Source organism: Ammodytes marinus, assembly GCF_949987685.1.
Source record: "Ammodytes marinus genome assembly, chromosome: 3".
Lineage (NCBI taxonomy): Eukaryota > Metazoa > Chordata > Actinopteri > Uranoscopiformes > Ammodytidae > Ammodytes > Ammodytes marinus.
In genome coordinates, this window is record NC_137232.1 from 890,001 (window position 1) to 906,175 (window position 16,175).

The following is a 16,175-nucleotide window of genomic DNA, read 5'->3' on the forward strand; positions in this document are numbered from 1 at the left end:
GCAGACGGTGTGCAGACGTGCTCGGAGAATCGGCATCGGCGCATCAACAGTCATTCAATGCAGCGGCAGTAATCATACAACCGAACGGTGTAGAAAGTCCCGTCAGTTAAAAATAGTGATCCAGATTTTAAATCCATGTTAAAATCGGAAGGATATAAAGCTAGTTAGCTTAAAAAAAGTAGCAAACATGTCAACTGTGATGTGTTCAGGCCGGCTCAGTAATATGATTGATGTGTTCAAATGCAACACAAAAAAAAAGAAATTTGAGATTTTGGCGAAACTTGTTTTCCCAGCAATATAAAATAGATAGTAAAGATGGAATTATGACCTGTTTAATGTCCTATCTTGAGCTATGATCATATCAGCAATTAAAGCAATAATACAAGTTCTATTTCAACAAAATAATAGAAAATTATCAATTTTGATATCAATAAAGACTTGGATCGTTAAGGAGTCTTGAAAATGGTATCAATATCAATACAAATTAACTCCTGTCATCTGAGAGAAATTAAGATGATTTAATTTTTTTAACCGTTAGTATTTACCGGTTAAAAATATTATCGGTTGACTGGTTTACCATGGACATCCCTTATACTGTATAAATGTATATCATACATTGTATGTTTTTTTTTGTGTTATCCCAGTTAAGTTTATTATTAATTTTTTATCATTTAATATTACTTTTAATAGTTCCGGGACGTTGGAGCAATAACCTGGTGTTTTGACACTTCAGTGTGCACTGTGAATTTGAAGTAATGTTCAGTTTTTGAATAAAGATGCAGCATTTACAAATGTTTATTTTTTTTATCCGATTCATCGATTAATCGAAAAAATAATCGACCGATTAATCGATTATTGAAATAATCGTTAGTTGCAGCCCTAAACAATTCATCGTTACCTCTTATGGCCTACAGTTCAAAGTTCATGTTTAACTGAATAAACAGTTTGTAAACACAAGTACATCTTGTTGAACATTATTTATTTTCATCACCAATTATCATAGTAGAACAGCTTCCTCAAGCAGTTTGTGATGCATGTTGGAAACAGGAGATGAGCCCCTGGTCTGATGCGCCACCTGGCTTGAGAAACACGTTCTCAAAGACTTACTTTGAGTCATTATTTAGGGAGCACACACATATTATGAATGAATTCAAATGAGCCATTTTAATCTAGATTAATCTAGATTAATTTCAAAATTAATCTAGATTAATCTAGATTAAAAAAATTAATCTATGCCCACCTCTAGTATATATATATATATATTTATTTATATATATATATTTGTATATATATTAGGGCTGTCAAAATTAACGCGTTAACGCAGGGTGATTAATTTCTGGAATTAACGGCGTTAATTTTTTTAACGCATTTAACGCATGTGCAGAATGATCCGCCCCGTGCATCCCACCCGCACTACACTACAGTCACTCTATCGTTGTGGCTGACCCAGGATCAGTAGCTGCGCGCGGCCAAACATAGCAGCACGCTAGTCGGTGTTTTAAACTACTAACCACGGACCTATAACTGCTGCTAACGGCCACGTCTGTGTCGCTGCTGGCAGTTGCTCTCGGAAGCAACAGGAGAAACATTCTGCTCCGTTCACGGGAGGAAACAAACGTCTGCAGTTTTCAGAGGTGTGTGTGATTAATACGTGACATCAACATAACGTCGGCTACACACACACACACCCACACTGTAGCGGAGGAAACTGGTGGATGTACCGGTACCGCGCTGATCTGTTTGTATCACAGGTTTCACTTCAGAGGTGTCGGCCAGAACACCACTTATGGCCAAAAACGTCAGACTATAAGCATGAGACTAGGAGGGGAGGAGTAAGGTTTATCCGCTCTTTATTTTCACACACAGCATAGATCGCAGGAAAAGAAACACAGGCTTAAATTCAGCTCGTGAGGAGACGTTACAACAGCTGTTGCGACCCGAGAATCGTGGCCGTTAATAACATGCATAAACTAGGCTATAGCCTAACTTATAACAGCGATCGGGACTGCATGTAGGCTACTTACTCACACACAGGTGATTCACATAAACTCAAATAAACACGTTTCACATGTGGAATGATGGATTACTGCGGCAACATGCACGCTCTCACACCTGACCGAGGGAGAAGAGAAAGGAAACTTACCAAACATACTCTCCGGCCGACTGACTTCACGGCCCTAACTGACAGTTATATATATATATATATATATATATATATATATATACACACACACACACACACGCACGCACACACACGCACGCACGCACGCACGCACGCACGCACGCACGCACGCACGCACGCACGCACGCACGCACGCACGCACGCACGCACGCACGCACGCACGCACACACACACACACACACACACACACACACACACACACACACACACACACACACACACACACACACACACACACACACACACACACACACACACACACACACACAGTCATATGAAAAAGTTTGGGAACCCCTCTCAGCCGGCATTATAATTGACTCTGCTTTCACAAAAAAATATATAAAAGTGGTATGTCTTTAATTGACCAGGAACAGCGAAGTACTGGGATGTTTTCCAAACAAAGATTTTTTGAAAAGCAGTATTTGGTTGTATGAAATTAAATAAAATGTGAAAAACTGGCTGTGCAAAAATATAGGAACCCTTGTGGTTTTGTTGATTGTAATGCCTGTAACAGCATGTAAAACTGATGACTTTAAACACAAAGTTGGTTGGATTATGTTGTTAAGCCTTGAACCTCATAGAAATGTCTGTTTAATCATGATAAAATGTATTTTAGGTGCCTAAATGCAAGTTGCACTTCTCTTTGACTCTCTGCTGAAGTGAGACAGAATGGGATCATCAAAGCAGCTCCCAAAAGATCTGAAAAACAAAGATTGTTCATTGTCATGGTTTAGGGGAAGGCTACAAGAAGCTTTCCCAAAGGTTTCAATTGTCAATTTCGACTGTAGGGAACGTTGTCAGGAAATGGAAGGACACAGGCATAGTGGCAGTTAAACCCAGGCATGGCAGACCAAGAAAAAAACAGGAGCGGCATAGGTGGAGGATTGTGAGAATGGTTGCACACAACCCACAGATCACCTCCAAAGACCTGCAAGAACATCTGGCTGCAGATTGTGTATCTGTACATCGTTCAACAATTCAGCGCAATTTGCACCAAAACATCTGCTTTTTATAAAGACCAAATAACTTAATTTTTGTCTCATCAGTCCAAAGCATTTTCTTCCAATATGAATCTGGCTTGTCTAAATGAGCTTTTGCATACTCCATGCAACTGTATCTGTGGCGTGGGCGCAGAAAGGGCTTCCTTCTCATCACCCGCCCATACAAATGTTTTGGTCTTTGCAGGTCTTTGGAGGTGATCTTTGGGTTGTGTGCAACCATTCTCACAATCCGCCGCATATGCCGCACTTGTACTTTTCTTGGTCTGCTAGACCTGGGTTTAACTGCAACTGTGCCTGTGTCCTTCCATTCCCTGACAACGTTCCTTACAGTAGAAATTGACAATTGAAACCTTTGGGAAAGCTTCTTGTAGCCTTCCCCTAAACCATGACAATAAATAATCTTTGTTTTTAAGATCTTTTGGGAGCTGTTTTGATGATCGCATTCTGTCTCACTTCTGCAGAGAGTCAAAGAGAAGTGGAACTTGCATTTAGGCACCTAAAACACCTTTTATCATGATCAAACAGACCTTTATATGAGGTGCAAGGCTTAACAACATAATCCAACCAACTTTGTGTTTAAAGTCCTCAGTTGTACATGCTGTTACATGCATTAAAATCAGCAAGACCACAAGGGTTCCCATATTTTTGCACAGCCAGTTTTTCACATTTTATTTAATTTCATAAAACTAAATACTGCTTTTCAAAAAATCTTTGTTTGGAAAACATCCCAGTACTTAGCTGTTCCTGGTAAATTAAAGACATACCACTTTTATATTTTTTTGTGTGAAAGCAGAGTCAATTATAATGCCGGCTGAGAGGGGTTCCCAAACTTTTTCATATGACTGTATATATATGTATATATATATATAGATATGTGTATGTATATATGTGTGTATATATATATATATATATATATATATATATATATATATATATATATATATATATATATATATATATATATATATATATATATATATATATATATATATATATATATATATATATATATATTGTGTATATATATATATATATTGTGTATATATATATATATATTGTGTATATATATATATATATATTGTGTATATATATATATATATTGTGTATATATATATATATATTGATTGTGTATATATATATACAAATATGTGTATATATATATACACATATATATATATATTGATTGTGTATATATAAAACAATTATAGTATATCAAGTATGGGGGCGGGACCTGATAAGCCTTTGGCTTCTTCCGTCTCCCTTCGGACAACACAAAGTATGATGTATGAATATTTGCAAGAGAAAATTGTGTATTGTGTGGAATTGTCCGAAAGAATAATAAATAAATAAATAAATAAATAAATAAATATTTGTATGGATTGTAAGTATCAAATATAGTATAACAAATTGTAAAGATTGCATAAGAGATTATAAGGAACACAGTAAGCTAATATAACCAATATGAATTATTGAGCTGTGGAAAAGGGGGTAGGATTAAATAAGTTTATACTGCTTCCTACTCCTTTTCAGGCATATCAATTCAATATGTAATTTGTTTATTTTTGTTAGGGGGCCAAGCCCGAGCAGGAGCTGGGACCGCGTTTTTTAATTTTAATTTTTTTGTGAAATCATTTGAACATAATTGTTAGTATTTTCATGCTTTTCATTTTGTTTAGTAATTTTGATATGTCTGAAATAAATTTAATCAATCAATCAATCATCAGGCACACAGTATCTACAGTATGTCTACTCTACATGAACACAGATGGCTATACAGAAATGCTGAGGTAGATTTCAACATCAAACTTTGTTTGTCATTTGAAGACTCATTCAGATCGGTGTCTGTCACAAGGGCTTATGTAAGCTCACATTAGCCCGATACAAAATGTTCAATTACAACTAACACAAAAAAAAATACTTTCTTTACTGAATTTGTTCTACTCTCTCTCTCTCTCTGCAGTTCCTGTTGATCTTCCGGAGAGCAGCAGCTGGAGAGTTGCAGGAGGAGAGTGGTCTGATGGCTCTGGCCAAACTATCTGAGATCGACGTCTCCACTGAGGGAGTGATGGGGGCCAAAGACTTTTTTGAAGCCAAGGTATGGAGCTTTTCCACTACATGGTACCGGGTCTTCTCTACTTTTAGTCTACTTATTTTGGTTTTCGACTATGAAAAAGTCCCTGGTACCTACTTATTTGGTCCCTACTCCATAGTAGACCAGACTCTAAATGGTGATGTGATACACTGCAGACCACTGATTGGTCACAGCGTCATCAGTGGGCAGCACCCTATTCTTAATTTTAGTACTGTTGCGGTTGCAGTTGCAGATATGGAGCTTGCGTTCTCTCTAGTTTGGATTTTACTTTCTTTCAAAATAGTTGAAAATAATAATTGCCCTGATAAAGACTGAGTAGCAGTTCCGCCTCTCTGTATAAATGCGGCCAGCTTGTTGTTGCGGAACAGGGGGGCGTTTGACGTTCCATAGCCTACCTTCTAAACATGCGACCATGTTAGCAGTTGAAGGACATGTGTTTAACATTTACCACGGCGGCCTGATGTCCCGTAAAAATCACCAAATAAAGGGAACGGCGTATAATCTAGCTGGTCATAAAGTCCGCTGCTCAATCTAAACCCCCACGCTTCGTTTTGCAGAGTTTATGAGTCTATTTCTGCCCAGGGGAAGTTTTACAATGGGAAAGCTAGGCTGAGCTAGGCTAGGCTGCGACCGGATCGCCGCCGCTATTATTATCCTAAGTCTGAGCGTATATCCACACTTTATTTCTGTCTACAGTAACGTGACTTCACACACTGTGTGTATGTGTATGTCTGATTGGCAGATCGCTGCCCTTACAAAGAGACTCGCTCACAGCCAACCTGTCACACAAACACACCCACACACACAGACACAGAGGTGAAGCAGTGAGCGGAGTGATTTGTCAGTTTGGTTAACAGTCCCAGAGATGTTGGACTCAGCGCGTAGCGAGATCAACCGGCACATCGTGGGGACAGTAACATACGGCCCTCTTACTGCAAGCTCCAGCACTTCTGCTCTCAATTCACAGGCCAGTGTTGTTGTTGTAAAGCAGCTGACCGGCGCGGTGCTAATTGTTTACGTCACACCTGACGCTGTTTACAAGCACCTCTGGAGAAGATGGCGCCGAGGAAGGCAGCCGTGTCTCAAGCTCCTCCTCAACTTTTTCTTGTATTACTCTATTTTACTAGTTTGTTTTTGTATTTACGCCTAACTCTCGGTAACAGGGGAACGGCCAAAGCGAGTCCTATCATACGATATGATAGAGAAAAACTTCTGCGCATTAAATCATCGGTGGAAAACACTTTTTCACCACCACCAGCAAACAATAGCGATCTACCTTGGCTACCTGCTGCTTCACCTGGACAATGGAGGAGACGGAGGATGCGAGGGTCCCGGGCTGGAGTCCTGGTCAGGCTGAGGAAACGTGAGAACCGGCCTCCTCTCCCCAGTATTCTTCTGGCGAATGTCCAGTCACTGGACAACAAGCTGGATGAACTACGGAGCAGGATGGCGTTTCAACGGGACATTAAGAACTGTAATGTTATGGTTTTCACGGAGACTTGGCTCGACCCTTCGGCCCCATTGTTCCACACGGATTCTCCATTCACCGCCAGGACAGGACAATAACATCGGGGAAGAGCAAGGGGGAGGTGTCTGCTTCATGGTGAATAACAAGTGGTGTTCAGACGTGGAGGTACTTTCATCAGAGTGTTCTCCCAACTTAGAGCACCTCATGATCGGATGCCGACCTTATTATTTGCCCAGGGAGTTTACAGCGGTTGTGCTCACAGCAGTCTATATACCACCGGACGCTGATACCAACCAAGCGCTGCACGAGCTGTATGAAGTTATCGACCGGACGGAGACCTCACGGCCCGAGGCTGCTTTCATTGTGGCTGGGGATTTTAATAAAGCCAACTTGAGGAAAGTACTGCCGAGATACCGACAACACATCAGCTTTCCTACGAGAGGCGAAAACACGCTCAACCATGTTTACTCTCCCTTCCGCGACGGATATAAGGCCCTCCTACGACCCCCATTCGGCAAATCAGACCACAGCTCAGTACTGCTTCTGCCTTCCTATAGGCAGAGACTCAAACGTGACAGGCCGGTGACACGGACCATTCAACGTTGGTCTGACCAATCAGACTCTGCATTACGGGACTGTTTCAGCACTACAGAGTGGGATGTGTTTAAGGACGACAATTTAAACACACACACGGACGCGGTTATTTGCTACATTGGCAAATGCATTGATGACGTCGTGCCGCGGATTACTGTAAGGACATTTCCCAATCAGAAGCCCTGGGTTAATGGAGAAGTCCGAGCCAAACTTAAGGCACGGACTGCTGCCCACAACTCAGGTGATTTGGAGGAGTACAGCAATTCCAGGTATGCACTCAGGAGAGCTATTAACACTGCTAAGAGACAATATAGGGACAGAATGGAGTCCAACTTTGAGGGATCCAACTCAAGACACATGTGGACCGGACTCAGAACAATTACTGACTTTAAAGGGACTACGAGTGTGACTGAGGAAGTGTCTCCATCTCTTCCAGATGACCTTAACACCTACTTTGCACGTTTTGAGAGCTACTCTCCGGCTGAGGAAGTACAGACGGACCAGGACCCCTGCACACTAGCAATAACAAGGGCAGATGTGTGCAAATCCTTCAAAAGGATTAATCCACACAAGGCCCCTGGACCTGATGGCATACCTGGCCGGGCTCTCAGGGTGTGTGCAGACCAGCTGGCAGGTGTGTTTACAGACATTTTCAACATGTCACTGCTCCAGTCTGTGGTCCCCACATGTCTCAAAAAGTCCACCATCATCCCCATTAGGGCTGGGCGATATGACGATATCATATCGTGGACGATATGAAAGTGTCTACCGGGAGAGATTTGGCCATACCGTTTATATCGCAGAGAAAAAAAGTTCCTGTGGCGGGAGCATAGATGGAGCGGGAGGCAGCTGTCCCTCCGAGTCCCTACAGTTACACTGCAGTTACACCGCCGCGCCACACGGGGGCTCTGCAGCAGAGTTCTGGGCTGCAATACAGCTTCTCTACCCGCAACAGAAGAAGCCTCATCTGTTGCTCTAGCTCAGGGGTGGGCAATATGTTTTTCCAGTGGGCCATACTGACTTCGTTAAAGTAAGTGAAGGGCCACACAATTGGAAATAAAATTTAAACATGAAATATTTAGTGCAGAATTACTTTAAACTACCGGTACATAGATTTGGTGGGCTTGATTGTGTTATTCACTAGCCCTTTTTAAACAAATACATGATCATGAATATTACAATTAACAACTCTGCAACAATATGATTCAGTGAGACTGTTATATTTGTGTAACAGACCTGCATCACTCAATGAAGAAAATATTAGGCTTTTTATATGATTTTATTTATGGAGAAACACACAACTCCTTTAAATTACAACTGTGAGAAATTACTCACATTGCAAAAACAAAAAAAAAACATTGCATCCAGCTGTTGTAACTAAATTATTGCATTGAAATGCTCATCAGAAAAAAATAGACAGTGGTTTTTAATACTCACACTGTTTTAACAACTTTGGCAGTTATCTTGCTGCCGATTGATAGTGCACACATTGTCTCTGTATCGATTAAGTTTACGAGTTTTACCACCGTTTTGGTGACATCATCCAGTTGCAACACAGATTTACACAGGGATTCTTGGTGGATGATGCAGTGTAGGAAAATCAAATGTGAGTTGGGATTGTCATCTTTCACCCGGTCCTGTATCCTCCGCAAAAGTCTGACGTTTTTACCGGTGAGGTTCGGAGATCCGTCATGTGGTCACGTTCAGTAATTTAGTCCATGGCAGGTTGTATCTCTCCAAACATCCTGACACGCATTCGTAAAGGTCACAGCCCTGCGTTGTCCCTCTCATCGATTCCAAGGCAAGAAATTCCTCCACGATTTCAAACTCATCAGTGATCCCTCTTATGAAAATAAGTAGCTGGGCGGTGTCTTTGATATCGGTGCTCTCATCCAGAGCTATGGAAAAATAGGTGAAGTCAGCTGCTCTCTTTAGCAGTTTATCAGACAAGTCTTTATCAATCACTTCCACACGCCTGGTAACGGTCCGACGAGACAGACTGATTTTTTCAAACTGACTTTTATTGTCAGGGCACAGGATGCTAGCAGTCTCAACCATACAGTCTTTCACAAACTTGCCCTCTGAGAACGACCTGCTGTGTTTGGCTAGCTTATGAGCCAGCATGTAGCTTACTTTTGTGACTGTCTCTTGTATGGCCGTCTGCTTCACAAAAGTATTCTGACGGGCGGTTAAATCGGAGGACAATTTCAGGGCCTTTTGTTCTCTCTCCTGCGACGATAGGTTGGTGGCATAGTTGGCATGCTTGGACGAAAAATGTCTCTTAATATTATATTCTTTGAAAACAGAAATTGCATTTTGGCATATTAGGCATACAGCCTTTGAACCCACATGAGTAACAAAATATTTAGAAGTCCACTCGGTGTTAAAAACACGACATTCCGAATCAACTTTCCTCTTTTTCACAGCACTCATCCTGATGATCATCAAACTGTCTATGCAAGAGTCAAGGAAGCGCATTTTCACCCATTCCAAATTAAAATAGCGCCCTCTGTTGCAATCAGATCGTATTGCAGTTCAAACTCATAAGCCTCTATAATGCGGGATTTTTTTTTATTCTTCTTCTTCTTCTTTTCTCCGTGGATGTCGCGGGCCGGACTGAGACAGCCCACGGGCCGGGTCTGGCCTGCGGGCCGTAAAATGCCCATGTGTGCTCTAGCTGTCTAGCTCCATAGCTCCGGTGCGCCGTCACTTTACAGTTAACAAACCAACTCCGTGTCACGGTGGCAGAGCAGCTGGTTTTAACGGTCAACAATGTCATCGGGCAAAGGAAACTTGCTTGCTGCTTCAGCGTGCTGTTGCCGTGACGCAGAGTTGGCTTGTTTTAAGCCGCAAACTACATGGGTTAGCTCTCGTGAGCTAGCTGGCTAATAATGACATCTTTAGCCTACTCGGGGCTTCACCCCCGTGCTGTTATTGTTGGAGACAGTTTTATGTAACTTTAAAACATGTCAAACTTGAAAATATTATTTGTGTTGAAGCTGGAGTTAAAGTATTACCAGACATTTGCTCATTAGTTAATTTTGACAGCTTTTTTAAACGAAGATGAGCAAATACTGCAGGAAAATTCAAGTATTTCATTATTTTGATATAGGCTACTATCAATTGGAAAATGTAGGCTCTTTGTTTGATGCTGTCATTTTTATTTTGCGCTGACTGACTAAAGCCAGACTGGTGTGGTAGTTTGTATGGAAATTTAAGTTCCAAGCAAAAGATGAAAATAATCTAATGTGATTAAAGTTAAGTACAGTTATTGTAATCCATTGAATTTTAAGGAAAAATACTATATCGTGATATATATCCATATCGTGATATAAAATTACCTATATCGTGATATAAGATTTGGTCCATATCGCCCAGCCCTAATCCCCATCCCCAAGAAGTCAAAAGCATCCTGCCTCAATGACTACCGCCCAGTAGCACTCACCTCCATCGTCATGAAGTGATTTGAGCGGTTAGTCAAATCATTCATCACCTCCTCCCTCCCTGACTCACTGGACCCCATGCAGTTCGCATACAGGGCAAACGGGTCCACAGACGACGCCATCGCCCTCGCCCTCCACACTGCCCTCTCACACATATGTGAGAATGCTGTTCATTCACTACAGTTCAGCATTCAACACCATTGTGCCCTCCAAGCTCGCTGTGAAGCTCAGGGACCTCGGTCTCAACACCGCCCTTTGTGACTGGATCCTGAGCTTCCTGATGGGCAGACCCCAGGCAGTGCGGATAGGAGGCGCCACATCATCCACCCTGACTCTCAACACCGGCGCACCCCAGGGCTGCGTGCTCAGCCCTCTCCTCTACTCCCTGTTCACACATGACTGCGTGGCCACACACAGCTCCAACACCATCATCAAGTTTGCTGACGACACGACCGTCATCGGCCTGATCACCGACGGCGACGATCTGGCGTACAGAGAGGAGGTGAGAGGCCTGACATCTTGGTGCCAGGACAACAACCTCCATCTCAACCTCAGCAAAACTAAGGAGCTGATTGTGGACTACAGGAAGCGGCAGGGAGACGGGCACGCCCCCATCACCATCAACAGGACGGCAGTAGAGAGAGTCAGCAGCTTCAAGTTCCTCGGGGTCCACATCTGCAAGGACCTGACCTGGACTCACCACACCGACGCCATCACAAAGACGGCAAGACAGCGGCTCCTCTTCCTCCGCAGGCTGCGAAGGTTCAACATGGACTCCAGGATACTCTGCAACTTCTACAGGTGCACCATAGAGAGTATCCTGACTGGCTGAATCACCGCCTGGTATGGCAGTTGCTCCGCCCTCAACTGTAAGACATTACAAAGGGTGGTGAAAGCTGCCCAGCACATTACCAGGACGGAGCTGCCATCCATGTAGGACCTCAACACTCAGTGCTGCAGGAAGAAGACTAACCGGATTATTAAGGCCAGGACACACTAGTCCGACTACCCGAAAATGGAGACTGCCGATTCAGGGAGCTCCAGTCTTCCCGTCGCGGCCGAAAAAGTGCTAAGAACACACTGCTGACTTTCCGTACGCTCTGCGCTTGCGCGGTACGTAATGTCTCCATAACAGCAGGCGGCGCTAATCTGTTTTGTGGCCCGAAAAAATACAGAAACCGGAAATGATGGGATGGCTCTCTAGACCATAAACATAGATAGAAATACGTATTTATATTTATGGACCATAAAGAGCACCATTTTTAGCAGAGAGTGTCGAGCATGGTGTCGAGCTGTTAACAAGGGTTGATGCATGTGAGTACTCGCTGAACGAAACAAACAAACACATTAAAACGATGGCTAACTGTTGTTAGCTGTTTGTGCTACCCGCCTCACTTCCGGGCTTCACTGATTCGCTAGCCCTCCTCCGCCGCCAGCCCGACGACATCTACGATGACCGATTTCACGGCACACACCAAACAGATTCGTGTCCCGGCCCCCTCCCGACTCTACGACGGCGATTATCGGGCCGGTGTGTCCTGGCCTTTAAATACCCTCATCACCCCAGCGACAAACTGTTTCAGCTGCTCCCGTCTGGTAGACGCTACCGCAGCATCCGGTCTCGCACCACCAGACTCGGGGACAGTTTCATCCCACAGGCAATAAGACTGTTGAACTCCTGAGCTACTTAGCTCACCACAATGACACTTTCTAACATGCCACTTTATAACTCGCCACTTTATAACATGTCACTTTATAACATGCCACTTTATACCAGTCGACATCTGGATAAACACGTCTGTTTACATTTATTTAGTTTTGTATTTAGGTCTCTGCTATTCTTGTGTTCCTCTATACACTTAATTATTATTATTATTATTACTATTATTATTGTTTTTGCTTTTTTATTATTTAAGTCTCAGCTACACACTTGTGTTTCTTTTATACTTATACACTTTCTTTATTGCACTGTTGGAGGAGCCCAAGACTAAATAATTTCATTGCCAGCGACTACTCTGTAATTGTTGTGCATATGACAATAAAACAATCTTGAATCTCTTGAATCTTCTTTCAATCCGGAACGCTATGTAAAAGGGGCTACTGGATGCTTTGGGCATAAAAGGAGAGAAACTCATGGTGTGGCCCCCATCTTCCCCTGACCTCAACCCTATTGAGAACCTTTGGAGCATCGGTAACGCTTTATACTAAGGTTCTTGTAGTAAGCCTTAGTTAATAGGTAATAAGGACCTTATTAGATGCTTATTAACATTAATTTGTGTTAATAAGACTATATATAAGTGTAGGGCTGCAACTAACGATTATTTCAATAATCGATTAATCGGTCGATTATTTTTTCGATTAATCGATGAATCTGATAAAAAAAAAGAAACATTTGTAAATGCCGCATCTTTATTCAAAAACTGAACATTACTTCAAATTCACAGTGCAGACTGAAGTGTCAAAACACCAGGTTATTGCTCCAACGTCCCGGAACTATTAAAAGTAATATTAAATGATAAAACAATTATAATAAACTTAACTGGGATAACACAAAAAAAACATACAATGTATGATATACATTTATACAGTATAAGGGATGTCCATGGTAAACCAGTCAACCGATAATATTTTTAACCGGTAAATACTAACTGTTAAAAAAATTAAATCATCTTAATTTCTCTCAGATGACAGGAAATCGTTAATTTTTATTGATATTGATAGCCTACCATTTTCAAGACTCCTTAACGATCCAAATCTTTATTGATATCACAATTGATAATTTTCTATTATTTTGTTGAAATAGAACTTGTATTATTGCTTTAATTGCTGATATGATCATAGCTCAAGATAGGACATTAAACAGGTCATAATTCCATCTTTACTATCTATTTTATATTGCTGGGAAAACAAGTTTCGCCAAAATCTCAAATTTCTTTTTTTTGTGTTGCATTTGAACTTACTTACTTACTTACTGCCCTTTATGCCTAGTGGCATGTAGTTGCATTTGAACACATCAATCATATTACTGAGCCGGCCTGAACACATCACAGTTGACACGTTTGCTACTTTTTTTTAAGCTAACTAGCTCTATATCCTTCCGATTTTAACATGGATTTAAAATCTGGATCACTATTTTTAACTGACGGGACTTTCTACACCGTTCGGTTGTGTGATTACTGCCGCTGCTTTGAATGACTGTTGATGCGCCGATGCCGACTCTCCTAGCACGTCTGCACACCGTCTGCAGCAGCAGCAGCTGACAGAGTTTTTTTTGGACTAGACGGATACTGAGTTGAAGGAGTTTTTTTAACCCAAAGAAAGCAAAGGTACAACACTTTTATATAGGCCTGCAGTCCAGTGTTAGATATGACCAAAATACAAGCTGTGGCCGCTCACACTATAGCTTTCCCGCACGTGAAGCGATCCTTCACGTGCGGAAGGCTCGCTGTGGGCGTGCATGAACCTGTCGGCGGCTGGATGTAAACAGTGCCGCGCCTGCAAGTGACTTATTAATCGCGCGACTCAACGAATCGATGACAGTGTGATTATAAGACTTTTATAAGCACTTATAAGAAACTTCTTAACTATTTATTGATTGCTTAATACAGGGGTTCTCAACCTTCTGCAAGCTGGGCCCCCCCAAAGCTGGGTCATTGCAGTTGGGCCCCCCCACCGACCCTGACACCCCCCCCCCCCCACATACACACACACACACACACACACACCACCCTACACAGATAGATAGATAGATAGATAGATAGATAGATAGATAGATAGATAGATAGATAGATAGATAGTCTATTATTGTTATTATCACAAGGGCTAGGCCAGTGGCGCACCTTTGAGTTGAACATTGGGTTTAGGGTTGGGGTCCGGAAATTTCTTATATTTTAACGTTAAATTCTGGTGCACTTTAAAAGCTAATTATGAGATTGTATCAATGAGACACTGAGGAAATGTTTTTTTTTTAAATCTCCTTAGAAGAGAAGAAAATAGTAGCCTAAATAGAACATACACAGAATAAATTCTACAATAGGTATACCTGTTATGAAAAAGCTTCACAAAACAAAGTCTATGATCAATGGGAAACACTGCTGTCTGACAACCCAGTTCAGAGAATGTTTCAACTATTGAGTCTTGGATTTGGAAAGTGGCCAGATTTAGCTCAAAATGCTACCTGCGATTAATGTGCTGTGCAGCCTGAACGCGGAGTTGTGAGTGTCTCAGTGGCGATTCCAGGAAATTTTGACTGGGGGTGGCCAAGGTGGGCCACAGAGCTAGAGTGGGGTGGCCATCGCACCCCTGAATTAATAGCATGTGATATGCTGTACAACCAATTCAAAGATGATTTATAATCCCAAATGCCCAAATCATGTTAATATCCATTGTAATGTTTGTCAGAAAACTAAACCCCTAAAGGGGGGTCTGGGGGCATCCCCCCCAGAAGATTTTTTTGTGTTTTTAACATGTAATCTAAGCATTCTGGTGCATTCTGGCGAAGATAATAAAGGAAAAAGTCAATATTTATTTCAGTTCAGATGAATAGTAAAATTAGCAAGACAACATAACTTGCTAGCAGCCAGATGCCTAACAACTGGACAGAGGGACGGACAACTAGCTTTTGACCAAATATCTTGCTAAAAAAATAAACCTTTATTTATGAAATTCTGCCCTAAGAACATGTTACACTTGCTAACTACAAACTTATATTTTTTTATTCAGATTTCAAAAATCTGCTGGGACACGTGCCCATACACATGCATGGGTGGCACGCATGTCACAAGCACACTTATGCTGTTTTCAAGACCTTTGCTGACCAGAGACCAGTTCTAGTGGCCACAGTCCTACCATTAATTCAGTACTTGAAAATTGCAAACTGATCTCATATCAGTGGATTGGAGTGTTTGTGTGATGAACTTGGCAACTACCTATCAAAAAAAGTTAAGAAAGAAAAAAAATACATATCATCTCTGAACTAGGCTACATATCAGGAAAAAAATTTAAATTACAAAAAAAAAAAAAGTTTTTTTTTTTTTTTTTTTTTTTTTTCCATCCCCCTCGCGCCCCCCCGGCAGAGTGTCCGCGCCCCCCCGGGGGGGCGCGCCCCACCGGTTGAGAACCACTGGCTTAATAGCATTAATAAAAGTCTTATGAGTTTCTGATAGCTGTTAATAAAAGCATTACAAACCTATTTATTGAGTCTTACTAACTTGCCTGTTATGTCATTGTTAATAATGGATAGGATTTATATAGCGCTTTTCAAGGCACTCAAAGACGCTTTACAAGGTTCCAGGTTCCATTCATTCACACACAGTCATACTGGTGGTGGTAAACTACCATAGTAGCCACAGCTGCCCTGGGGCAGACTGAGGGAAGCGTGGCTGCCATTCAGCGC

At 41.8% G+C, this 16,175-nt stretch overlaps 1 protein-coding gene across 1 annotated transcript in view; it reads left to right on the forward strand.

Annotated features, from left to right (window-relative positions):
• The window catches only part of efhd1 (EF-hand domain family, member D1), a gene marked incomplete at its 5' end in the record, with an annotated part of 106,358 nt that overhangs the window by 49,041 nt on the left and 41,142 nt on the right, over nt 1-16,175 (forward strand). Inside the window, one exon of the mRNA XM_080025150.1 lies at nt 5,144-5,278. Coding sequence (XP_079881276.1) covers nt 5,144-5,278 — 135 coding nt within the window. The remainder of the gene's footprint in view (nt 1-5,143; nt 5,279-16,175) is intronic.